This window comes from Nomascus leucogenys, chromosome 6, assembly GCF_006542625.1.
Source record: "Nomascus leucogenys isolate Asia chromosome 6, Asia_NLE_v1, whole genome shotgun sequence".
NCBI classification, from domain to species: domain Eukaryota; kingdom Metazoa; phylum Chordata; class Mammalia; order Primates; family Hylobatidae; genus Nomascus; species Nomascus leucogenys.
In genome coordinates, this window is record NC_044386.1 from 103,451,583 (window position 1) to 103,479,408 (window position 27,826).

The 27,826-nt window shown below is 42.7% G+C and overlaps 1 protein-coding gene across 7 annotated transcripts in view; it reads left to right on the top strand.

Moving 5' to 3' along the window:
• The window catches only part of CPEB1 (cytoplasmic polyadenylation element binding protein 1), a 113,590-nt gene that overhangs the window by 63,922 nt on the left and 21,842 nt on the right, over positions 1-27,826 (top strand). For 3 of the 7 annotated variants that reach the window (XM_003268458.2, XM_030814946.1, XM_030814944.1), the window contains one exon: positions 21,257-21,445. In XM_003268458.2, the coding sequence (XP_003268506.1) occupies positions 21,257-21,445 (189 nt within the window). Of the gene's footprint in view, positions 1-20,942; positions 21,446-27,826 lie in introns of those variants that run through there. The other 4 variants (XM_003268459.2, XM_012507541.2, XM_012507542.2 and 1 more) reach the window with 4 other exon arrangements.

A 27,826-nucleotide genomic window follows, 5' to 3' on the forward strand; every position in this document is an offset into this window, starting at 1 on the left:
GAGTATCACTCTGTCGCCTAGGGTGGAGTGTAGCAGCGCAATCTTGGCTCACTGCAACCTCTGCCTCCCAGGTTCAAGTGATTCTCCTGCCTCAGCCTCCCGAGTAGCTGGGACCACAGCCATGTGCCACCATGCCCGGCTAATGTTTTTGTATTTTTAGTAGAGACAGGGTTTCACCGTGTTAGCCAGGATAGTCTCGATCTCCTGACCTCGTAATCTGCCCACTTCGGCCTCCCAAAGTGCTGGGATTACAGGCCTGAGCCACCGCGCCCGGCCCAATTGTTAGGATTCTTTAGCAATGAAGTGTTTTAAAATTATGTACTTCTTAAAAAGACATCAATGCTATTACACATTTAATAGACTATAATACGAAAATTAACTTTTTTTTTTTTTTTGAGACAATATCTGGCCCTGTCACCCAGGCTGGAGTGCAGTAGTATAATCTTAGCTCACTGCAACCTCTGCCTCCCAGGCTCAAGCCATCCTCCCACCTCAGGCTCCTAGGTAGCTGGGATTACAGGCATGCCCTACCATTCCCTGTATTTTTGGTAGAGATGGGATTTCACCATGTAGCCTAGGCTGGTCTCAAACTCATGAGCTCAAGCGATCCGCCCATCTTGGCCTCCCAAAGTGCTAGGAATACAGGCGTGAGCCACCACGCCTGGCCTAAAAACAACTTTAATATGCACTGGGAAACCAAAAAGGTTGTGACTCACTTTATTGCAATATTCACTTTGAGGTCGTCTGGAACTGAACCTGCAATATCTCCAAGGTATACCCATATATCCATTCAATAAAATGTTATTTGGCAATAAAAATAACTGAAGTTCTGGCTGGGCGTGGTGGCTCCTGCCTGTAATCCAAGCACTTTGGGAGGCTGAGGTGGGCGGATCAATTGAGCCAGAGTTCGAGACCAGCCTGGGAAATATGGCAAAACCCTATCTCTACAAAAAATGCAAAAATTAGCCGGATGTGGTGGCACACGCCTGTAGTGTCAGCTAATTAGAAGGGTGAGATGGGAGGATGGCTTGAACCTGGGAAGTGGAGGTTGCAGTGAGCCAAGATAGTGCCACTCGCACTCTAGCCTGGGTGACAGATTAAGACCCTGTCTTAAAAAAAAAAAAAAAGTTCTGATACAAGCTAAAACAATGATGAATCTTAAAAACATGCTAAGTGAAAAAAATTTTAAATATCGTATCATCTAATTTATGTGAAATATCCAGAATAGGTAAATCTGTAGAGACAGAAAATAGATTCATGGTTGTCTAGGGGTGGGAGAGGTTAGAGGGAAATGATAGTCTCCTGAAAAGGACATGAATAGACACTTTTCAAAAGAAGACATACATTTGGACAACAAGCATATGAAAAAAGCTTTATAACTGATCATTGGAGAGATGAAAATCAAGCTGGGCACAGTGACTCATGCCTATAATCCCAGCACTTTGGGAGGCCGAGGTGGGCGGATCACCTGAGGTCAGGAGTTTGAGACCAGCCTGGCCAAACATAGTGAAGCCCTGTTTCTACTAAAAATTACAAAAATTAGCTGGGCATGGTGGCAGGCGCCTATAGTAATCTCAGCTACTCAGGAGGCTGAGGCATGAGAATCGTTTGAACCTGCGAGGCAGAGGTTGCGGTGAGCCGAGATTGTGCCACTGCACTCCAGCCTGGGTGACAGAGCAAGACTTCGTCTCACAACAAAACAAAACAAAAAACAAATGAAAATCAAAACCACAGTAAGATACTATCTCACACCAGTCAGGATGGCTACAATTAAAAAGTTAAATAATAGATGCTCGCAAGGTTGTGGCGGGGGGAAAGGGGATGCTTACACACTGTTGGTGGGGATATAAATTAGTTCAGCCATTGTGGAAAATAATGTAGTGATTCTTCAAAGAGCTAAAAACACAACTTCCATTCAACCCAGCAATCCCATTACTGAGTATGTACCGAAAGGAATATAAATCGTTTTACCATAAAAACACATGCATACATATGTTCATTGCAGTGCTATTCACAATAGCAAAAACATGGAATCAACCTAAATGCCTGTCAGTGGTAGGCTGGATAAAGAAAATGTGGTATGTATACACCATGGAATACTACACACAGTCATGAAGAAGGATATCATGTCCTTTGCAGGAACATGGGTGGAGCTGGAGGCCATAATCCTTAGCAAACTAATCCAGGATCACAAAATCAAATACCACATGTTCTCACAACTGGGAGCTAAATGATAAGGACATATGGACACAAAGAGGGGAACAATAGACACTGGTTCCCATTTGAGGGTGTTGGGTGAGAGAAGGGAGAGGATCAGAAAAAACAAGCATTGGGTACTAGACTGGACACCTGGGTGATAAAATAATCTGTACAACAAATTCACGAGTTTACTCATACAACAAACCTACACATGTATCGCTGAACTAAAAAAAAATCCCCAGAGAGCGACTGCTGAAAGGATACAGATTTCTGTCTATGGCCATACCACCCTGAGTGTGGCTGATCTTGTCTGAAAGGATACAGGTTTCTTTTGGGGATGATGGAATGCTCTAAAATTGTAACAATTGCAGAATTCTGGATGTATTAAAAACCACTGAATTATATAATTTAAATATGTGACCAAGGAGGAAAAAATATGTGTAATGGGTAACAGAAGGTTAACTTTCTTAAATTACAGTTTTCTTAGGAATTAATGAGACTAACAACTTTTTTTCTTTTGTCAAAGGGATGAGGGGACACATATGAAAAAACTATTCTGCACTTCTTTTAGTCGACACTAATAAATTCTTCTAGATGTTGTGAATACAGACGTGAAAAGGGCAGACACTGTGTCTGCTCTCCTGTAGAAAAGCTATGAAGAAATATGGTGGAGTAGAAACAAAAGTTGTCCCTAGTTATCTGTAGGGAATCCAAGACCTCCTGTGCATACCCAAATCCACAGATGCCGAAGTCCCTGATGTAAAATGGTACAGTATTTGCACCTAACCCATGCATGTCCTCCATTATATATACTTTAAACTATCTCTAGATTACTTATACCTAAATGCAGTGTAAATAGTTATACTGTATTGTTTCGGGAATACTGACAAAAAAATCTGTACGTTTAATATGGACACATTTTAAAAAATATTTTTGATCTGCAGTTGGTTGAATCCACAGATGTGGAACCCACAGGTAGGGAGTGCCAACTGTAATACAGTTTTCTTTTTTTTTTTTTTTTTTGGAGATGGAGTCTCGCTCTGTTGCTCAGGCTGGAGTACAGTGGCGCAGTCTCGGCTCACTGCAACCTCTCCTGCCTCAGCCTCCCGAGTAGCTGGGACTATGGGTGTGTGCCACTATGCCTGGCTAATTTTTGTATTTTTAGTAGAGACAGGGTTTCATCATGTTGGCCAGGCTGGTCCCAAACTCCTGACGTTAAGTGATCCACCCGCCTCTGCCTCCCAAAGTGCTAGGATTACAGGCATGAGCTACCACGCCTGGCCACAATTTCAAATTATACTCAGCAATATGAAAACTAAGCAATGGGATGTGATAAGGAATGATTAGGATGAGGGCAGGGGTTAGTGATTAAATTGCTGCCCCACATACAATTGAGGTCTCTCTCTCAGAAAGTAACATTTAAGCTGAAGACTGAATAACAAGTAGTCAGCCATGTAGAGGAACTGGTTTAAGGCCAGAGCAGGAGTATTAAGCAGAACAAACAGCAGGGCCTTGGTGTGGGCCTGAACTTGGGATGTTTAAGGGGTACTGGGCTTTCCAGGGGGTAGGAAGTGTTGAATGCTAAAGCACAGATAACATAGGAGGCTATTGCAGTAGTTCAGGTGAGAAGTGTGTTGGCTTGGACTAGTATGGTAATAATAGAGACAAAATAAGTGGACAGATTTTGTGTAAATTTCAAGGTTAGGTTCAACAAGACTTGATTGTGGGGAATGGGAGAGAGAGGAATCAAATTTTTTCTGGCACGCTAATGTGGATCTATTTTCTAAGATGGGGAACACGATGGGGAAAAGGGGGACAATTAACATGAAAGATACTCAATCTTAAGAACATACGGTAGACTCCTTGTCCTTTAGCTCAGAATCCCATCATTGATTTAAACAACGGATTCTATTTACTTGTCAGGTTCATAAAAAGTAAAATTTGGCAAGGGTGCAAAGAAATAGTTCTCATATCTTTGGGAATTTAAATGGGTGTGGCTCTTGGGGCAATTTTGACCAACATCTATCAATTTTAAATGTACTGGATTGTAAGGTGTATGCATTTAACAAGTATGCTTGCCCAAGTAAGTCAAGATCAATGTTGAGGGATGTTCATTGCCTTGTAGAAGAAATAAAAACTACTAGAAGCAGCCTGAATGCTCATCAGTAGAGAAATGGTTAGATACATCATGTTCATGGAATGGACTGCCATGCTGCCATAAAATAATGAAGTTGATTTCTGTATACAGATATGGAAAGAATTCTTAAAATACTTGAAAAAAAGATGTGAAATGGTATATTTGACCATTTGTGCATATATTTTTAAAAGCTATGTGTATACATGCTTGTATACACAAAAGAATCTTCGAAAGATATCTCTGGGGTAGGGAATTGGGTGGAGATAATTCTTAATATCTACCTTATTTGAAGTTGTACATGCTATTATTTTATTAACTCTTTTTTTTTATTTTTTTTGAGACGGAGTCTCGCTCTGTCGCCCAGGCTGGAGTGCAGTGGCGCAATCTCGGCTCACTGCAAGCTCCACCTCCCGGGTTTACGCCATTCTCCTGCCTCAGCCTCTCCGAGTAGCTGGGACTACAGGCGCCCGCCACCACGCCCGGCTAATTTTTTGTATTTTTAATAGAGACGGGGTTTCACCGTGGTCTCTATCTCCTGACCTCGTGATCCGCCCGCCTCGGCCTCCCGAAGTGCTGGGATTACAAGCGTGAGCCACCGTGCCTGGCTATTTTATTAACTCTTAATGTGGGGATGAACCTCCACATTAAGAAAACCTTTGGGCCGGATGCGGTGACTCACACCTGTAATCCCACACTTTGGGAGGCCAAGGCAGGTAGATCTCTTGAGCCCAGTTCGAGACCAGCCTGGGCAATATGACGAAACCCTGTTTCTACAAAAAAAAATAAAAAAAAAAAATAAAAAAAAAACTAGTTGTATGTGGTGGCATGTGCCTGTAGTCCTGGCTGCTCCAGGGGCTGAGGTGGGAGGATCGCTTGAGCCTGGGAGGCAGAGGTTGCAGTGAGATGAGATCACACCACTGCATTCCAGCCTGTGTAACAGAGCCAGAGCCTGTCTCAAAACAAAAACAAAACAAAACAAAATTTGGCCATTATCCTTGTAGTAGAATCTTAGAAGTACTGAACTACTTCTGAATGTTTGTACTTAGGTATAAACATACTCTTAAAACATATGACCAAATAGCATCCCAGAAAGGTTTTTTACTGAATTATTTTCTTAAGACAGCTCATCTTTCTTTAAATGTACTATTTTAAATATATATTGTGAATTTCTTTGTCACAGAGCCATACCCAGATTTTAATTTCTTAAAATTACCTGAATTTTTTCTGAGTAGTTTACATTTGCTATAAACAATTTGAAAATTTCAGTAAAGATTTATACGTGCTACTACCTGTAGTCTACTTCAGTTGTTTTTGATGACTTTGAGTTCTCTCCATATTTCTGAATATCTTCATGCAGCTGTAGTCTTGCCTTGTATAGAACTTACTCTCTTTCCCCAACCACTTAAGTATATTCCTTTGTCGTATGCTGAGGTATGCATTTTAATAGCTAAGTTGGTAGTCCATTTTGACAGAATAGTTATTTTCAGTTTTCACAATTGATTGCATTCTGACAGGCATCTTTGTAGGTAAATCTTTCTTAGCATTTATGAGTATTTAGAGAGATTCTTATAATACAGTTACCAAGTTGAAGAGTTTTGATATTTTAAAAATTCTTGATGGTTAAATTCTTGATGGAGATACTATCCTTCTGTGATTCTCTCAGCAGTTGAAGAGTCCTGTCTCACCATATACATAGAGAAGAAAAAATTACCTAAATGGCTCATCACCATTGAATATTGTAACTGTAATTTTTCAGGTTTGGTAAGCAGAATTCTCATTTTAATTCCCATTTTCTTTATAAGTAGAACAGTTATTTTTTCTATTAGTCTTTTAAATCTTTTCCTATGTTGAATTTCCTGATAATCTTTTTTACAACTGGGGGGGGCAACTATTGAAACTGTCTTAAAGACAATTGCAATTCCTTCCCTGTTGCAAAGTTAAAGATATGTAGTGTGTTAATTCATTGTCATCTAGATCCTAATGAATAAAATCCTTTGGGGAAAATGCTATAAGTCAGGCTTAGGGCAGCAGACATCCTTACTAGCAACTTTAACTCTTTAAAATGTTAACAAAGGCTAGGAATAGTAATCATCTTGAATTCACACCTGTGCAATTTCATGTCCCTAAGTATAGAGGGAAGTATATGTGCACGGTATGTGTGAATCTAAATTTAGAATAGCTGTGAAACCAGCCTGAACCTACAACTTCTTTAGATTCTTTCCCAATGAACACAGAAATACAAACTAACTGTAGGTGGTCTACTCATTTTCATGCAGATTGATTGAAGTTAGTTTTTACTAGCAGTCTGGCTGACCTGGACAAAATGTAGCTTAGGTAACTTTTGGTTCCGACCAAAAACGCAGAGGAGAGATCAAATTTATTTTATGTAATCTTTTTTTTTTTTAAAGGAAAATAACATTTAAAACTAGAGGCCTCTGTAAATAGTCTAGAGTTTAAAGCACTTTAAAAGTAGTGCTTAGAAAAGTATAACAAAATTATTTTTAGAGTATTCTTTCTTTTAGGGTATTTCTCTTTCTAGAGGACAGTAAGAACTGGCTTATTGATGTAAAGGAAAAGCCACAGTAGAAGAACTCATTCTTAAAGAGGGCAAAGGATATAAACTGAAAATTGATAGCTAGTGGCTTTTTTTTTTTTTGTATCTGAAAAAAGTGCTTCAACCTTCCAATCAAATTAGATTAACATTGCAAATGAGGTTAACAGATATCTGAAAGGCGTACTTACCCAAGGAAATTCTAACTACTGTTCCCCCATTAGGCCAGAAACCACCTTACATACTTTTGTATCCTGATGTCTGTTTCCTTCCTAGCACCTCACTCACAATTATACTTTATCACTTACACCATTATCAGGTTTTTCTCTACCACTACAATAGCAAACCCAAAAAGACAACAGCTGTAACTGTTTTTTTTTTTTTTCTTCACTTATATCCTGGTTGCCTAGCTAGTGCCTGACACTCAAGATTCTCATTTATTAAGTAGTGTATTTTTTAACCTATCATATTGGCAGAACTTAAAGTTGAATAGTACCAGTGTTGGTAACAGTGTTCACAAATGCATAGAAAATGGTACAAAAGGAATATCTCAAACTGTTCATTCAGAGAAGAGAGTAGGATTGAGGACAAGGAACATTGCAGAGATGTGAAAGTGATCATCTTTTACTTATTACTTGCATGCTTTTTTAAAAAACAAAATGGAATTTTGCAATATAATTGTATAAAGGGCATGGTGGGGGAAGGGCTTGGGTTTTGAATGAGATGAGTGCATAGCTTGGTCAAATTGCTTCACCTTTTTTGTGCCATGGCTTTAATGCTTGTAAAATGGATGTAATGCCTGTCTTCTCCATGGGGTTGTTTTGAGGAATGTGGTGATAGTTGTAAGTTGCCTAGTTCTTCCTGAACTTCAAAAATAAGTTTTCTGCTCTTTTTCTCCCTTGAAAAGTAGAGAATGTGATGTTTCATTTAAATTTTGAAAGTCTTATTCTGCATGGTACCATCCCCATCTGCTGGAATGTCCAGACTTTGCCGCTGAAAGCTTAACTGTTGGTTGTGTCTTGATCACAGTCTGGATTACTTCCACTTTGGAGAATGTGGTCTAGTTTCCAAACGTAGATATGTTGCATCATTTTGTCTGGAGAATAAATGAGTACATTTATGGGGGTAGAGGGAACTATGCAGAGATGAGCACTTAAGGCTTCTGGAATTAGTACTGGGGGGGAGGGTCTTTCTACTGTGAAATAAAGGGCTTCCACTAAATGGCCTCCAAAGTCCCTCTTATTTTTAAAGTTTTGTGGCTTATTTAAATTTATGATCCTAATATCATTTTGTCATTGAACTCCTGATGTCAGATTTGAAATCTAATATGGGCTTTTATCTGCAAAAACTACTCGTTTATTTAGGGGATGTTGTCACCTTACCCAGCTTAATAGCTTGCATTTTTTTTTCTTGTTACAATATGTTCACTGTAAAATAAATAAATAAATAAATGAAGAAAACAGACAAATTAGGAAAAAAAATTACGTCATCTTACTACCCAGAAATAACTATTGTTAACATTTTGGTGTATCTCTCCAGTTTTTTTTTTTTCAAACGTGTATATTAAATATTTTGAACACACTATTTGCCTCTTTATCTTTTATCTTTCTGTGTTAATTTTTTATATCTCTTTTCAAGGCTACATAGCATTTTACTGTGTAGATAGATTTATTATGGGATTTTTTTTTTTTTTTTTTGACAGAGTCTCGCTCTGTCTTGCCCAGGCTGGAGTGCAGTGGCATGATTTTGGCTCACTGTAACCTCCTTCTCCCAGGTTCAAGCGATTCTCCTGCCTCAGCCTCTAGAGTAGCTGGGATTACAGGTGCCCACCACCATGCCTGGCTAATTTTTGTATTTTTAGTAGAGATGGGGTTTCACCATATTGGCCAGGCTGATCTTGAGCTCCTGACCTCGAGTGATCCACCTACCTTTGCCTCCCGAAGTGCTGGGATTACAGGTATGAGCCACTGCACCCAGCCTGCATTATGGAATTCTTAACCTGGGTACATGGATAGAATTCAGGGGGTCCAATAATTTAGACAGGTAAAAACTTGTATCTTTATGTTCAGTGATGTTTAACTGAAACGTAGCTTTTTTTTTTTTTTTTTTTTTGAGATGGAGTCTCGCTGTGTCACCCAGGCTAGAGTGCAGTGGTGTGATCTCCACTCACTGCAAGCTCTGCCTGCCGGGTTCACGCCATTCTCCTACCTCAGCCTCCTGAGTAGCTGGGACTGCAGGCGCCCACCACCATGCCCGGCTAATTTTTTGTATTTTTAGTAGAGACTGGGTTTCACCTTGTTAGCCAGGATGGTCTCGATCTCTTGACCTTGTGATCTGCCTGCCTTGACCTCCCAAAGTGCTGGGATTACAGACGTGAGCCACCGCGCCTGGCTGCGTTTCTTTTAACTGTAAGTTGAGGCAACAAGTCACAATATTAGCAGGACCTAATAATTTGGTATCAATAGGATGATCAGACAATTCATATTCATTCCTTTACAGGCACTGTACATGTCTTGACATTTATTTACTATTTCAGTATTATTACTATTTTATATGTTTTGAAACATGTTTCTTAGAAGGTTTCATTGGTTTTAGCAGACTGCCAAATGGTTCATGATACAAAAAAGGTTAACCAGTTTTCGTATTTTGGAGTTTGTTTAAATAGGTGCCTATTTTATACACTAATAAGTACCTGAAGTTAAAGCTTTTGCCTGCATCTGTGATTATTTGGACATAGGATAAATTTGTAAAAGTAGTATTTCTTTATCAAAGAATAAATATCTTTTGAAGCTTTCAATGTTTTTGTCAGATTACTCTCCAGAATGTTATACCAATTTACCCTCTATATGGACATACCCTGCCTTCCTGTTTTAAATAACTGGCTTTTATATTCTGTACATGCAATTGTGGTTGGCACTGTAAAGGGTCTCCAATTTAATGTACTGTTTAAGGAACTTCTGCAGACCCCAAATTTGAACAGTGTAGTGTCAGGTAAAGTAATGTTTCATTGTGTTTTGGTTATACTAGTTTTACTAAAACTAGTTGTTACCTACAACCTAGATGGCATGTTGTATTCAAGGACTCTGAACCAGAGTCTTCAGGATGGTCTGCTTCAGAACTCCCCCATACCATAAGCAATAGATTGGATGATGCTAGCCTTGAATCAGCAGTCGTCTTTTTTGCTCTCCATGGGTAAGAAGTAAAATTATCACCTTTGAAAATAATATATGCACATGGCAGCGAAATCTTAGAAACACCAGAATGTGAAATTGACTTTCTGCTGAATAAGTAGCAGATTGTGGAGAGAGTAGTGGGGAGGGTGAGGGAGTTAGTGTTAAGAATTAAACTCTTACAGCACTTTGGGAGGCCGAGGCGGGCGGATCACGAGGTCAGGAGATCGAGACCATCCTGGCTAACATGATGAAACCCCATCGCTACTAAAAATACAGAAAATTAGCCGTCGTGGTGGCCGGCGTCTGTTGTCCCAGCTACTCAGGGAGGCTGAGGCAGGAGAATGGCGTGAACCCGGGAGGCAGAGCTTGCGGTGAGTCAAGATCGTGCCAGTGCACTCCAGCCTGGGCAACAGAGTGAGACTGCGTCTCAAAAAAAAAAAAAAAAAAAAAAAAACAATTGAACTCCTAGTATGATGGGATAGGTTTAGTACACAGCATGGGGACCTGAGTGCAGAAAAGGGATCCGTTGCTAACTTACTGATAAAACAGGTCTGAGTAGGGTTATTATGTATGAGTGTAGACCTGGGTCTAGAAAGTGTCCCATCGTGGGAGAGAGGTCGGGGGATCAGTTAGTCCCTGTATTTGGGACCAACAAATCGAGATTTGGATCTTACTTCTGCCTTTTAGTAGCTTTGTTGCTTATGGCCATCTCTGAGCCTTGTGTGCTTTCTAGTAGAAAAAGATGGGAGGTGGCAAGGAATTTGACAAGGTGGTCTTTACGCTTCTTTCCTGCTTTCTTTTGTGGCTGACTTTCTCAGTTGGTGCCAAGATATTAAGGGCTTTTGTCCCAGAGATTTTTATCCTGCATGCAGTAGTTACTTGTTTGGTCTATCCTTGCTAAAGGGCCTGAATTACGCAGAACACTCTCATTTGTAAAAAATCAAACACCCAATTAGAACTTTAGTAAAATGTGGGGTATGTTGGAACGCTGTTGATACAAAGCTCATAGAATAGGAAGGAATCACTGGACAGCTAGGGATACTGAATCTGTGGCCTCCAATTTTGCCTATTTCTGTCTTTCCTCTGCTCATTTCCCAGTGTGAGTTTCATTATCTCCTTTTGCAGAGTTGCCAGTTATGAGAAAGGGTATATGCTCACATCCTTTGGCATCATGGACAATCAGGAAATAATTCTTCTTCCATTATATACAGTTAGAAAAATCTCAAGGAAAGATACCCACCTAACTTGGCTGAAGTCATGCCCATACCTGGACTGGTCTCTGTAGTCATGGGGATGGGTAATTCTTGCCCAACTTGAGTCAGATACTTAATGTTTAAAAACATTGGGGATTCACGAATTAGGCAACAGCAATCTTCAAACGTTTGTGTACAACCTAATTTTAAAAAAAAATGTACACCACAATGAGATACCAGTTTACACCTGTTAGGATGGCCATTATTAAAACAAAATGTAAATTGTCGGCAAGGATATGGAGAAATTAGAACATTTGTGCATTGCTGGTGGGAATGTAAAATGGTACTGCTGCTGGGGAAAAGAGTATGGTGCTTCCAAAAAAATTAAACATAGAATTACCATATGATCCAGCAATTCTCCTTCTAGGTATATACACAAAAGAATTGAAAGTGAGGACTTGAACACATATTTGTATGCTAGTGTTCATAACAGTGCTATTCACAATAGTCAAAAGGTAGAAACAGGAAACAACCCAAGTGTCCATCAGTGGATAAATTGGATGGATGAACAAAATGTTGTGTATGATGCAAAATTAGCAGCTTTAAAAAGGAAACCTGGTACAGTAGTGCACACCTGTAGTCCCAGCTACTTGAGAGGGTGAGGCAAGGATCATTTGAGCCCAGGAGTTTGGGGCCAGCCTGGGTAACAGCAGAATCCTATCAATGAATGAATGAATACATGCATGCCAGGCATTGGCTCATGCCTGTAATTCCAGCACTTTGGGAGGCCTAGGTGGGTGGATCGCTTGAGCCCAGAAGTTCAGCAACAGCCTGGGCAACATAGGGAGACTTCCATCTCTAAAAATTTAGCCAGGCTGGTGACATGCACCTGTGGTCCCATCTACTTTAGAGGCTGAGGTGGGAGGATTTCTTGATCCTGGGAGGCTGAGGCTGTAGTGAGCCATTATTGTGTCATTACATCCCAACCTGGGTGACTGAAGGAGACCCTGTCTCAAAAAAAAAAAAAAAAAGAAATTGGGGATGTACTGCAACATGGAGGAACCTTGAAGACATTATGCTAAGTAAAATAAGCCCGATACAAAGGAAAAATATTGTATAATTCCACTTACGAGGTCCCTACAATAGTCAAATTCATAGAGACAAAGTAAAATAATGGTAACCAGGGGCTAGGAAGAGAGGATAGTGGAGAATTAGTGTCTAATGGTACAAAGTTTTAGCTTAGGGTAAAAAAAGCTCTAGAGGTGAAGAGTAGTGATGCTTGCACAAAAATATGAATGTACTAATGCCTTTGAATTGTATGCTCAAAAATGGTTAGAGTGGTAAATTTCATGTATATTTTACCACAAAAAAATTTTTAGTACAGGGTACCCCTTGCATATTTAACTTGGTATTTTCATTTTTATTATAAGTGAAACTGTAGATTTGCAATAGTAGAAAGATTTTGAGACCTATTATCTATTTTAAACTATGTAAACCAGTTAACAGGGGAAAACTTTTCATTATTTCTTTTTTCTTCTTCTTCTTCTTTTTTTTTTTTTTTTTTTTTTTTTAAGACAGAGTCTTGCTTTGTCTCCAGGCTGGAGTGCAGTGGCGCGATCTCAGCTCACTGCAACCTCTGCCTCCCAGGTTCAAGTGATTCTTCTGCCTCAGCCTCTTGAGCAACTGGGACTACAGGCGTGTGCTACCATATCCAGCTAATTTTTAGTATTTTTAGTAGAGAAGGGGTTTCACCATGTTGGCCAGGATGGTCTCGATCTCTTGACCTCGTGATCCGCCCGCCTTGGCCTCCCAAAGTGCTGGGATTACAGGCGTAAGCCACCGTGCCTGGCCCATTATTTCTTTTCTCCTAGTATTTGTAGTCCACTTCTCCCGCTGAGTTTTATCCTAATGTAATATTTTGTGCTTGAGAGTCTTTTGTTGATCATATGTCATCCTTCTCTGTAACAACAAAAGTACATAAACTGAAATTTTAAATTATTTCCTGTGTCTCAAAGGTGATAATGACGATTGGTAGGGCAATTAAGACAATCTAAATGTTATAAATCTTGGTAAAATTTTATTCTTTAATAATTGTTTATTGGAAATGCATGTTTTGTTTTTTGTTTTTGTTTGAGACAAGGTACCTGTTGCCTAAGCCAGAGTGCAGTGGCACAATCATGGCTCATCGTAGCCTCAGCCTCCTCAGTAGCTGGGACCACAGACGCACGCCACCATGTCCAGCTATTTGTCTTATTTTCTGTAGAAACGGGGTCTCCCTGTGTTGCCCAGGCGGTCTTGAACTCCTGGGCTCAAGTGATCTTCCTGCTTTAGCCCCCTAAAGTGTTGGGATTACAGATGTGAGCCACCACACCTAGCCTGGAAATAGTTTTTAATGACATAAATTGAGATCTTTTAAAATCTCATGTAATTTTAAGGCTGGGCACGGTGGTTCATGCCTGTAATCCTAGCACTTTCAGAGGCCGAGGTGGGTAGATCACCTGAGGTCGGGAGTTCAAGACCAGCCTGGCCAACATGGTGAAACCCTGTCTCTACTAAAAGTTCAAAAATTAGCTGGGCGTGGTGGTGCATGTATATAATCCCAGCTACTCGGGAGGCTGGAGCAGGAGAATTTTCTGAGCCTAGGAGGTGGAGGTTGTAGTAAGCCAAGATTTTGCCATTGCACTCAGGACGACAGAGTGAGACTCTGTCCCAGAAAACAAAACAAAACAAAAAACATGTAATTTTGTATGACTGACTTATTGCTGGAATGACTTGGGGTTTTGTTTGTTTTTGTTTTTGTTTTTTTGAGACAGAGTCTTGCTCTGTTGCCCAGGCTGGAGTGCAGTGGCATGATCTTGGCTCACTGTAACCTCCGCCTCTTGGGTTCAAGTGATTCTCCTGCCTCAGCCTCCTGAGTAGCTGGGACTACAGGTGCACGCCACCATACCTGGCTAATTTTTGTATTTTTTAGTTGAGATGGGGTTTCGCCATGTCTGGTCTCGAGCTCCTGACCTCCAGTGATCCACCTGCCTCGGCTTCCCAAAGTGCTGGGATTACACCTGTGAACCACTGTGCCCACCAACTTGGGATTTTCAGCACTGTATATATACGTTTTGTTCCATAGGTTTGTGCCCTGAGTAAACTTGTTCACATAAAATAAGTAGATGGGGAATGAACTAGTTCATACAATTCTTTGATTTAGTTCTGTGCAAAAAATTAGTCATGTATTATTATTTTTAGTCATCTACTGGCTGATAGTTGCATTCATTCCTCCTTCATATTTGTTGAAAAGAAAGAACTGAAAACCAGCTAATTTGTGAAAAGATTTTTTACCTAGTCATACCAGACATGGAATTACTCAGTTTCCTAACTGTACCAATAATGCTTTATCAATATAGCTTTTTTATTTTTTATTTTTTTTTGAGACGGAGTCTCGCTCTGTCGCCCAGGCTCGAGTGCAGTGGCGCGATCTCGACTCACTGCAAGCTCTGCCTCCTGGGTTCACGCCATTCTCCTGCCTCAGCCTCCCGAGTGGCTGGGACTACAGGCGCCCGCCACCACGCCCGGCTCATTTTTTGTATTTTTAGTAGAGATGGGGTTTCACCGTGTTAGCCAGGATGGTCTCGATCTCCTGACCTCGTGATCCACCCGCTTCGGCCTCCCAAAGTGCTGAGATTACAGGCGTGAGCCACTGCGCCTGGCCCAATATAGCTTTATCAATGCCATATTTTTCAGATGAGGCTGAATGCAGTGGCTCACGCCTGTAATCCCAGCATTTTGGGAGGCTGGGGCAGGCAGATCACTTGAGCTCAAGAGTCTGAGAACAGCTTGGGCAACATAGCAAGACCCTGTCTTTACAAAAATATACCCCCCCAAAAAAATTAGCTGGGTATGGTGGCATGCACCTGTAGTCCCAGCTACTTGGGAGGCTGAGGTAGGAGAATCACTTAAACCTGGAAGTGTAGTCTGCAGTGAATTGTGTTTATGCCACTGCATTCCAGCCTGACAGAACAAGATTCTGTTTCTAAAAATCCATCTCAAAAAATAAAAAAAAGCAGATTTGAGATTACTACTATGTCTGTCCTTCACTTAGCCACACCTTAACTCAGTATACTTAAAACACTGAGAAAACTTAAAATAGTTCTTGTGCAACATTTGTAGGAAATTTAACAAAATTTTTTTTTAAGTTAGTTTAAAAATACACTTTTGCAGTCAGGCACAGTGGCTCACACCTGTAATCCCAGCACTTTGAGAGCCTGAGGTGGGAGGATCCCTTGAGCCCAGGAGTTTGAGACCAGCCTGGCCAACATAGTGAGACCCTGTCTCTACAAAACAATAAAAATAGTTGGACATAGTGGTGTGCCTGTAGCCTCAGCTGCAAAAACAAAACAAAGCACACCTTTGCCAACATGCTATTTAAAAATGATTTTATCTTACCATTTGCTTTAAGTATGTTTTGTCAAAACCATGGGCCTATAGATTTAACTTTATTTACAGAAAAAAATGTCTACTATAATACCTCATTTAATGGAGTCAGTTCTGTTTTTGGAGACAGGGTCTCACTCTGTCACCCAGGCTGGAGTGCAGTGGCATGATCTCAGCTCACTGCATCCTCCACCTCCTAGGCTCAAGCGATCCTCCCACCTCAGCCACCCAAGTAGCTGTGACTAGAGGTGCGCACCCACCATGCCTTGCTGATTTTTTGTATTTTTATTACAGATAGGGTTTTGCCATGTTGCCCAGGCTGGTCTCAAACTCATTGGCTCAAGCTATCCACCTGCGTTGGCCTCACAAAGTGCTGGGACTACACGTATGAGCCACTACACCCAGCCTGAAGTCAGTTCTTATTGTCAAACCAATTAGTTCAGTCAGACTTTCATTTTTTCAGAAAAAGTCTAACTTTATTTTTTTCTCAACATTTTATTAACATTTTCAAGCATACATAAAATCTAAAAGAATTACAAAGTGAACACCTGTAATACCACCTAGATTGAACAATGAATGTTTTGTCATATTTGTCTTATCTCATATCTTTAAATTGTAGACATTGGTACAATTTACCCCAAAATCCTTCAGCATGCATATCATTAACTAGTATTCAATATTATATTTGTTTATAACTTTTTTGAGGTAAAATTTATATGCAGTGAAGTGCACAAATTCTAAATGTGTCATTAGATCCATTCTGACTGATGTATCCCCACTCTCATCAAAATATACACACTGTTAGCATCATCTCAGCTACTTTCCTTGTACCCCTTCCTAATCTACCCCCCTGCTTCCTGCCAGAGGCAACCACCTGATTTTTTTCACCATTTATTAGTTTCATCTGTTCTAAAAATTCAAATAAGTGGAATTATATACATATGTAACTTATGTACGGCTTTTTTCACTCACCATAATAATTGTTGCCTGTATTGTTCCTTTTTATTGCTGAGTAATAGTATGGTATATGCATGTACTACATTTTGTTCTGTTGATTCTCACATGGACTGAATCCACGTTTGGGTGATTATGAATAAAGCTGCTCTAACTATTCTTGCACAGGTGTCTTATTAGACATACACTTTTACTCCTCTTAGTTGAATTCCTAAGAGTAGAATTTCTGGGTCATAGGATAATATGTGTTACTTGTGTAAGAAATGGGCAGACCATTTTTCAACATGGACGTATCTTTTCTCCCATTGAAGAGGAAGAAAATATATAAGCGTTTTCATAAGTACAAGGTGGATGTACCATTTATAGTAATGAAGCTTTGATTGACAACATCGAATGTTGGCAACATGTGGTACAGTCTTTTTAATTTTAGCCATCTAGTAGGTGTGCAGTAGTGTCTCACTGTGGTTTCAACTTGGATTTCTTTGACTAATGATGTTGAGCACTTTTTGAAGTTCTTATTGGCCATTTATATAATCCTCGTGAAGTGCTTTTCAGATTTTGTGCCTTTTAACAATTGAGATTTTGTTAACTTTTCAATTAAGATTTCTTTTACTGATTTGTCAGATACGATTGTGCGTATTTTCTCACATATTGTGGCTTGCCCAATTATTTTCTTAGTGGTATCTTGATGAGCAGAAGTTTTTTGTTGTGATAAGGTCAGCTTACCAATTTTCTCCATGATCATTGCTTTCTGTACTCTACATAAACCCTTGCTTCTATGCACTCCCTCTCCCCTACCAAGTTACAAAGATAGGTTCTTAGAGAAGCTTTATAGTTTATACTTAGCTTTCACTTTTACGTCTCTGATATCTACTAAATTAATGTTTGTATATAGGTCAGAGTTTATTCCCTCCTCCCCATATGGTGTTCCAGTGCCATTTATTAAAAAGTTTTTCCCCAGTGAATTAAGTCTGGTATATTGAGATTACACAGATGTGCAGATGGTCCCAGACTTAGGATGGTTCAACTTAGGTTTTTTGACATGATGATGGTGTGAAAATGATATGCATTCAGTTGCAACTGTACTTTGAGTATCCATATGACCTTCCTGTTTTTATTTTCATTACAGTATTCAATAAATTACATGAGGTGTTCATCACTTTATTATAAAACAAGTTTTGTGTTAAATTATTTTGCCCTACTGTAGGCTACTGTCAGTTTTCTGAGCACAGTTAAGGTGTGCTAGGCTAAGCTATAATGTGCAGTAAATTAGATGTATTTAAATGCATTTTCAATTTATAATATTTTCAACTTACAGTGGGTTTATCAGACCATAACCCCACTGTTGTTGAGGAACATCTGTATATTAATTTTGTGGGTATCACTTTTTAGCACTGTTGAGTCTTCCAGTACATGAACATAGTTTATGATTTTTTTTTTTTTTTTTTGAGACCGAGTCTAGCTCTGTTGCCCAGGCTGGAGTGCAGTGGCACGATCTCGGCTCACTGCAACCTCTCCCCTTCCTGGGCTCAAGCAATTCTCCTGCCTCAGTCTCCTAAGTAGCTGGGGCTGCAGGCATGTGCCACCATGCCTGGCTAATGTTTTTTATATTTTTAGTAGAGACAGGGTTTCACCATGTTGGCCAGACTGGTCTTGAACTCCTGACCTCAAGTGATCTGCCTGCCTCGGCCTCCCACAGTGCTGGGATTACAGACTTGAGCCACTGCACCTGGCCTCAAATATTTTCTTTAATCCTCACAAAACACCTAAAAGATGGCTACTGTTGCATCTTTAAAGAAGAAAAGATGCTCAGAAAGACAGTGGCAGACCTGGTGAGCAGAGCAAGGTCTTGTCAGTCATCTAAAGCCGTTGATTTTTCCAGCCTGCCACACTAATGGTTTTAACAGGTATGGCCTGCATTGAGTTGGATCTAGTGAAGGAATCCTACAATGGTAGTGAATCTTTATCTGGAAGAAACAACAGATTGAGGAATGTCTGGATAAGGAGGAAGGTGAGGTCTGTGGTGGGGGTTGTAGGGGTGAGGGTAGAGTTATACTGTGTGTAGAACTCCACGCTCCTGGATGCATGTAGCCATTTGGTCTTAAATGGGTTTAACAGACCTGTTGCTCAGGCCTGGGGTCTTTCAGCTTGGGGTGGGAAGATTGTGTTAGTTGTATACATCAGTACTGTTCAAACTTTTGAGATGGGGACTGCTTTGTCGCCCAGGCTGGAGTACAGTGGTGCAGTCATGGCTCTCACTGCTGCCTTGAACTCCTGGGCTCAAGCAGTCTTCCCAAAGTTCTGGGATTATAAGCATGAGCCACCACACCCGACTGTTCAAACTTTTTTTGCATACATATATATTAACTGGGGATCTTGTTAAAATGCAGATCTCAATTCTGTCGGTCTTTGGTGGGGCCTGAGACTCAGTATTTATAACAAGCTCCTGGTGATGCTCATATTGCTGGTCTGCCACACTGTATTTTGAGTAGCAAGAGCATAGTTGATTCTCTCCTTGTGAGGGATGGGGGTAATCATATGCACAGTCACCCTGATTTTAACGGGTAGAGAATGGCTGCTTCTAGACATAGATGCCCTCAGATTGGGGTATGAGGGGATTATATAGATATTTGGCTTGGGGGGAATAGATACTTAAATATGGATGTTTTTGAAGGAAGCATTATGCTTTGGTAACTAATATGTATGGGTGAAGTCTAAAGTATATCTTAGCTTGAGGGAAGGGTGAACATAGAGAAGCAGGAGGGAGTAGTCAGGGGTAGGGGCAGCACCAGTATGGGTGATTTTTGCTAGGCCTTTGCCGTGATGAACAAGGCTTTGACAAACACAGATAGGGAGCAAGCAGAATATCTACAGCCAGCAGGAATAACGTGGATGGATGACACAGCAGCAAAGCTTTAAAAAAAAAAATCTCCAAAGGAAGGAGACTGATAATTTTCCCTTCTAGGCTATGCCTGAGTGCTTCAGGGTGTACTTCAGGAAGTTCTGAGCAGCTATTTCTGTGGCAGCATTATTCTCTCGACCGTGCCATGGGAGGTCCCAGGTGGGCATACTTCCCGTATCTGCTTGCTTCTCCTTGCAACAGGGGAGAACAAGCAGGTGGAGTGCTACCAGCCGAGTCCAGGTGTGAGCAGCCTGCCTGGTGAGTCTGGGCCTGTTGCCCTACCCTCCTTTATGAGGAAGAAGCCCAGTGACCCCGGGCTCATGTTGGAAAAGCACCAATGTGGGAGGAGATGGCAAAGAGGAAATGGCGGAAGCTCCAGAAGCTGAATTTTCTTAGTCTTTGTTGCTAGAACTGTGAGTGGCCACAGAAATAAAGCATTGGTCTTGTGCAGCACCTCTGAGAGAGGGCCTAAGTGTTAGAGGCATCAGTGGCCCTCACGACTGCCCTGTATTGTGCTCAGGGCTCCTGGAAGGGCAAGAGAAGCAATATTGACAGAGCTAGGTGATTAAGTTTCAGAGTTTGGTGTTTCTAATAGGGCATAACAATACTTCAGAAACTGTTTCTCTTGGTTTGTCAGATGCTGCTTTGAGAGTGTTTCCTCAGCCTGTGCCTACAGTTGCAGGAGGGAGGAGAGGAGCTGAGCCGCTATATCTGCTCATGACTAATACCCATCTTGTTGGGATGAGGGAACCTGGGCACAGGGATTATCCTAGTCAGGGCAGGTCTCACTCTGGCATGTGGGTGGTGGGCCATGTCCTGTGAGGTGTACCTGGAACAGCCCAGTGACTCTCCCCCACTCTGCCAAAGCTTACCCCCTTTCTCTGTGATAAACTGCTCTAGGCAAGCCTGGAACACCAGGTGTTGTTCCCCAGGGTCCAAGTGTACAGTGTTTTTCTGAAGGTTATCTTGTTCCTCAGTGGTAAACACTGCTGTGTCAGGGTGCTGCTCAGGGGCCACTTGGAGCACAGATTTTTGCTAGCAGGACTGTGAAGCTTTGCATTGGGCTGCAAAGCCAGGGCTTGAGCCAGCAGCTGGAGAGAGTCCAGGACTAGAGTGTTTTTGGGTTTGGGGGTGGAGAGCAGGGGGAGGGAAAGGGAGGGGCAGGAGGGCAGAGCCACACGAGCAGGCAGTCGGCTGCTTTGGCTCTGCTGTCAGCGGAGAGGACTTCAGTCGTGCGTGAGGGCTGCTTGGCCACCATTGCTGGAGACCGGAGGGCGCTGCCTTGCAACCCAGACTTACCAGCACTGCACCGGGACTATTCCAAGTAGCTGTTGTGCTGTCTTTCCCCGGGAGGCAAGTCTCCTCCCTGTCGTCCCCTCCTGCTCCTCCCCCGTTCTGTGAGGGATGATGCCGCTCTCGATTGCACGGCTCAGCCGGCTGATGTCACTGGCAGCGGGAAGCATCAGCAGCCTGATCACATGCTGGCCCAGTCTGTAATGCAGACGGGATAGGGGTGTGTGTGTGAGGGGAGGGGGCCTGTATGGCAACTGCTCTTGCCCCAGCGCCCCCAAAAGTGCAGAGGCAGCGGCTGCAGCATCCAGCCAGCTTGGATGTCTGGCCTGTGAGCCTGGGGAAACTATTATTAATAATATTTACTTTTGATAATATTGGGGAAAACAGCCCTTAACTCTGAGGTTTCTGCTGTGCTCCTGTCCAAAGCAGACTTCCAGGACTCTGAAGAAACAGTTACAAGCAGGATGCTTTTCCCAACCTCTGCGCAAGAATCTTCCCGTGGCCTCCCAGATGCAAATGACTTGTGCCTTGGCCTGCAGTCCCTCAGTCTGACAGGCTGGGACCGACCCTGGAGCACCCAGGACTCAGATTCCTCAGCCCAGAGCAGCACACACTCGGGTGAGTGCCAGAGAATGAGTTGGCTGGGGTAAGGGGATGCATGGGGGTGGTGAACGAAGATATCCACAGCAACAGTTGTTCTGTTCCCCTTTGCATCACTCCCCACCATACACACATACAACATGGAGCTGTTTTGCAAGAGATGGAAATGGTAGCTGTGAGTGTGGCAGGACAGATGGCTCCGCATAAAGGCAGGCATGGCTCTTCCACTTACCCTGATAAATTCCCTGGAGTTGTTAGTCTGCACCTGGAGTGGCCCTGAGAGGGTCCCCAAGGTGATGGCCTTATGCAGAAAAGATCCAGCTAACCCCCTGGTGCCCAGGCCTGTCTTGGAGATGATGAAGCAAAACACTTTTAGGTGGGGGAGGGGAGTTAAGGGGTTGATTACTGGATGACCAGAATTACTCAGTGGTTTTAAAAACCAGGGAGTTATATGAAGAGTGAGTGGTCTCTGAATCATGGCAAGGGAAGGATTTTAACCTCAGATGAGGCTGGATAATGCACTGGGATATTTGGAATTGACTTAACATAGGGTTCAGAGCATTGATCCTGGAAAGGGGTAGGCAGGGTGAGTGGGGTGGGGTAACTCTCAGCTATAGAATCTTTTTTTTTTTTCCCTTTGTGTTGAGAGTGACCAGCTGGATAAAAGAAGAGCCACTCCCCTTTAGGATCCCTTGTCTTCTTGGTAGGGTTCAGTGGGGACAAACTAAAGGGACTTCTTGGCAGACCCCCCTTAAATTGCTTCTGCTCAGGCCTTCTGTTACCTGTTTATTTCCCTCTTGTGGTACAAGGAGGAGAGTTGCCCAAATACAAGTCTTGGAGTATTCAGGAAGAAATGTGAACTTAAACACTACGGGTATACTTACAACCTACATATTTTGCTTTCTGTAAATTATAATAAAGAGGTATTGGCAGCAGATACTCTAGGAAAATGAAAAGGTGGTAAGGGGCAGTAGGGCGCGGGGGAGGGGGTAGTACAGCCATTCACTGTTGGTGCTGACAGTGGGAAACACCAAGCCTTCTGTCCTTCCCTTCCCTCCCTGGTCCAGGAACCGGCAGCCATGGCAGCAAGGTACTGTCTTGTTGATTTCTGTGGCCTCCACCCTGCTTGGCGCAGGTCTTTTTTTAGAATGCGTTGCAGAGCCTGGGCCTGTTGTGTCTGTTAGGCATTTTAATGCCCAGTTGTTCTGGTAAAACCCCATTTAGGAGAGGGGTATTGAAATTGTTTTATGTGGATGTGGATGGGGAGAGCTTTACCTTAAGTAACTATCTCTGGGTTAAGATAGGGTTTCTTGAAGTACTGGCCTTCTGCTGACTCAGGTTTTTCCAGAAAGGTCAGCAACTACCCTGTTCCCCTGGGCGAGGAAGTATGGCATACCACTGTTTGGTATTCTATGCCTGGAGACCACGGTACTTTGTTTTGTGTATTCTTGAAGCCAACCTTGGTGGCCTATGAAGCCAGCCTCCCCTGTCCTCACTTCCACTGTATCTGAGCAAAAGATAGAAGAGCTCACAGAGGAGATGGGCACCTGTCTGTGGGCGATCAGTGTTTGACCAAGGCACTGTCTTTCACTGGCATCAGGTTGAAGTATAGCCCTTCTTTGGCTCTGGTTCTCTAAGCTACAATGCTCTTTCTGAAATACATTATAGCATTGGGCCCATAGAAATGCAGGTGTGTCCCACTGGGGGCTTGGAGAGCTTGGTCTGAAAGTTGCTATGAAATTCAGCTATTAAAAGTAGCTTGGATCTAGTCATAATATCCACAGCTTCTCCACCACCTGAAAGGCCTGTGCTTGTAGCTGTTTGTCTGTGAAACAGAAATGGTTTTTCGTTTCCACTTTCCATCCCAAGCACTTTAGTGACAAATATTACATGATTTTGTGGACCAGGGAGGACTGCAGCCTGAGCCTCAGAATTCATAAGGACCAGAACCAGAGTTGCCCCAGCAGTATGATCTGGCTGTGTAGGCAGGTTAGTGTGGGTATGTTTTCCTTTCTGAGGGTTGAGGACACACCCATCCCTAATCGTCATGTTGCCTTTGGTTTTGGAGCTGTGGTGACAGCCATTGCTCTTCTTTCCCTGGGCTCTGGGCCTTCTTGGAAAGCCCACATGAGGGTACTACCTCCTGGAGTAGGATGCAGTCCTCCCACCAGCCAGCTGCAGTGCCAGATCGTGCACCCTCACCAGCAATGCGGGAACATGCAGCCCACATTCCAGTGCCTACACTGTCTTTCCGTCTGAAAACCAGCTAGCTCAGTTGCTTCAGTGAGGGAGGAGGCTTTCAACAGTTCTGGGCATTTTCGGAGTTATCCTTGCAGATACCCTGTTACACTGTTGTCTCTTTGTAGAGACCAAGATGCAAGCTTATTCCTTGAGCTCTGCTTGGTGATATATTGCCCAAGGCAGCTGTGGCATCACATCTGACCATCTTCTACCACTCTTAAGTAATGAGCAAGGTTGGAGATAGTAGGGCTGTTGGCTAAATTCATTTGGCAAACATCGAGCATTCGTTGTGTGCAGCACTGGAAGTACAACATTGAATAAGATAAAATTGTTACCTTTAAGAATCTCCATGGCTATCAAAGGAAAACAAATGAGGAAGTATACCGAGTGCTGCATGATAGCTGCTATGATAGGGGCTTTCATTTTTTCCCCTAAGGATTTTCTTCATTGTAACAACCTTTCATTGGATTCTTAGCTTGAGGCTGGTACATGGATACCATTCTCCAGGGGCCAGAGTATTTCTCCTATCTAGATTTCCTTGGCCTCAGAGTCCTGCAAGAAGACCCTGGGATAGAGTCTGTTTTTGAGAATTGTACCTGCAAGGCCTACATGGGCTTGCTTGGATGTAACACTTTGTGGGGTCCTTCTCTTCTAGACTGTGCCTACCCCGAGGCACCACCCCTTGATGGGGAGGAAGCCTTTTGGGGCAAGATGAGTGTTATAAGTGCGTTTTTCTCATACCCTAGTGCTGCCCTTTCTCATGTCCAGGGCTACCCTTGTCCTGCTTGCAATGTCTTAAGATCTGTAATGGAACAGAAGGGCTGTGGAAACTGTCCTCAGTATCCTGGAATGGGGCATGGAGTGACTAATAACCACCATTTATCGACTATTTTTTGTGCTAAGTACATCACATGATTTTAATGCTTGCACAGATGAGAAAATAGGTTCATGGAGGTTACAAAGTGCCCAAAGTGACACAACTACTGGAAGACTCAGAATTCTAACCCAGGTCTCTGGTTACAAAACTCATATGCTTCCTGTTACACCTGTGGTCCTATTAGCAGAGCTCTAACATATTGGGTGAGAAAACTTAAAGTAACCATATACTACTCTAGGGGCTATTCAGCTGGAGGTGATGTGCTCCCTTGATGAGATCTCTGAAGGTGAGGGCATATGGTAGACAGTTCCAGCCCCATCTTGATCCCTGAGTCTCAGCTCATCAGCTGTACCACCCGCTGGATTTGTCTTCCTGCCTTCCCCTTTGCGACTCTTTTGTGTGCAGCATTATGCAGCAGAAGAGTGAGGTGACTGAGACTACTTTGGGGGACCTGGAAAGAAGGACTCTCTTAAAGATGCCTTGTACAGAAGCCCAGTGGGCAGACCAGATGTGCAGTCTAAGGATGCCAGAGGGCATGTCTGTTTTTTCCCACTCCCCTTTAGAAGTCCCTTGAGGACTAACCTGTTCACACTCTGGTTTTCTTTTCTTTTCTTTTTTTTTTTTTTTTTTTTTTTTTTGAGATGGAGTCTCACTCTGTCGCCCAAGCTAGAGTACAGTGGCCTGATCTCAGCTCACTGCAACCTCTGCCTCCCGGGTTCAAGCAGTCCTCTGCCTCAGCCTCCTGAGTAGCTGGGATTATAGGTGCCCACCACCATGCCCAGCTATTTTTTTTTTTTTTTTTTTTTTTTTTAAGTAGAGACGGGGTTTCACCATCTTGGCCAGGCGGGTCTTGAGCTCCTGACCTTGTGATCCACCCGCCTCGGCCTCCCAAAATGCTGGGATTACAGATGTGAGCCACCGTGCCCAGCCCACACTCTGGTTTTCTACCCTAACTGCTAATCAGTTAATGGAATGTTCCCTGTGCTGTGTCACTTGCAGGCTCCCCATTGATCTGCAGGCTAGATCAGCCTAAGATGAGTGGGGAGTCTTAAGCAATTTTCCACTGAAGCTTATTCCAAACAACCATTCTGAGGCAACATTCAGAACGGGATTAGGTCTCTCTTATGTGGAACATGGACTTCCTCGGCCCAGCCAAGGTCTCTTGTAAATCTTCCTCAACTCCCAGTTCTCCACTGCTGTATTCCCAGCAGAAGAACAGTGCTTGACTAATGGCTAATACATATTTTTTGAATGAATGATGAGTGCTGAGCCACTGTGTTTATCCTGGGCGTTTTTTAACTGCAGAGTTCAGACAAGGTCTCTCCTATTCTTCTGCCTCCTGCTTGTGTTGATTTAGCTGGATGGACAGATTCTTCAAAGATCAGTATCTTGGGCCCTGTAACTTCTAGGGGACGGTGATGTACTTATACAAAGTTTTCATCATACAGTGGAGCATGAGCTCTATTGTGGAGTCAAGTAGTCTATTTGGGAAAGCTTTCAATGCAGAGAGGAGGGAGAACCTGGGAAGCAGTGTGGCCAGATGAGAAAGAAGTTGAGGTGGTTAGTGACAGGGGCAGGATGTGTGCTGACCTTACAAGGGACATGAATATGTCTTTTCTACAGGTAATGGAACTTGCCTGATGATCAAGACTGGGAGTTATACTGGGGAGAAGGGCTGTGTTTGTCACTAACTTGAACTTGCGGGATCCACAGTCGGGGGGAATTCCACACTCTGATTACTGCCACAGTAGAGATATGGTATAGAGTTGCAGATTTGGGGTCACAGGCAGAGTGGTCTGTTTTCATACCTGGAATGAATGCTACTCTCCCCTCTTCCTGTTCCTTCAGAGAGATCCTGAGTAAGCAACCTAGAACCAAGGATGGTGATAGGGAAGAAGGGTTCCAGGTATACGGCCTTATATCATAGGCTAGAAATAATGGCTCCTGGTCTGGATTTTACCCATTAGATTTTTTTCCCCATTAGACTATTTCCATTAGATAACAAGCACCTGACCATCATGTCTTGGGGCTAGTCTCTCCTTCAGCTAAGCTCAAGCTCAGATGGTCTTATAATGCAGGCATTCAGTGCCAGGCTCTTGTTGCCATTGCTAATGCTGCCATCACACTCCAGGTGCCTTTGTACTCTTGGGGAAGGCTTCCGAAAATTCGAACAGTGACTCAGCTGTAAAACCGACAGGAGCTGGCATAGAAGGGTGAAAGTAGAGAAAATTAGCAATCATTCTAAAAATATTACTGCTGATTTGGTCTCTTATACCCTCTGAGGTAGCATTAATGAACTGGAACCCTCTGCCAGGTCCCCTCCTCCCCGTGACTTCCCTGAGAGATGTCTGTAGCTGATTTCCTGCCAGCATGTGAATGGGGATGGGTACCTCTGTTCTAGGAAGAGCACAATGTCTTACCCATTTTTAGAAGATAGGAATTTGCTGGACACTTGGACACCAGAGCTGGAGGCACTTGGTAAACCTCAGACTTTCCATGATCTCCTGTGTTCTGGAGGCCAGGAGAGAACAGAGCAAAGAGGTCAGGGCCTTGGCCATTATTGGAGATTGACTCTAGAACTTCTCACTACCTCTCCCCCTCCTCTAATCCATCTAGGTTAATACTTGACATTTGGAATTATGAAGTTGTGTGCCCCATGATGGGGAGTGGACTTTGAGATGAGACACTGGCCTGCATTATAAGGGACCTGTCATTTCCACTGGATTTTAGTTTGTGTGGATTAAAGAGAATGCCTTTCCAGTTAGGTATGCTCATGGCTTTGAATATAAATGGGAACAGTCTAACGCTAGCTATTTTGCTCCTTTCCTTCTGATTCCCAGCTGGTGGAAATCGGTGCTGTGTACTCAGCAACCCTACATAGGGCAAGTATGGTCTCATGAGCTGGGAGCAAGACAGGCTTTCTTTATTGAAATGAGGTCCCCCCACTTCCCTTTGTCTTTGCTGCTTTGCTGCTTTCTTTCCATTGCCTTTGCTGCTTTCCTTCCTTTGATCTGTAGACACTCAGAGAACTGCCTGGCCAGACCCTGTAGAGGTACAATCAGGTCACTCTAGGGCATCTGACCATGGGTGGCAGTTTCCACAAAATTCACTTGTTCTGTGGGTTGAAGGAAATAGCAAACCAGCTGGCAAGTTCTAGGCCTCTTGCTTCTTGGTATCTTCTAGTCAAATTTACAGTATATCCCTTCTGATTTAATATTTGCAGGAAACTGATGCATGGAGATGCTGACATCCCACGTGTTAATTCTGGGGCACCCTGATCC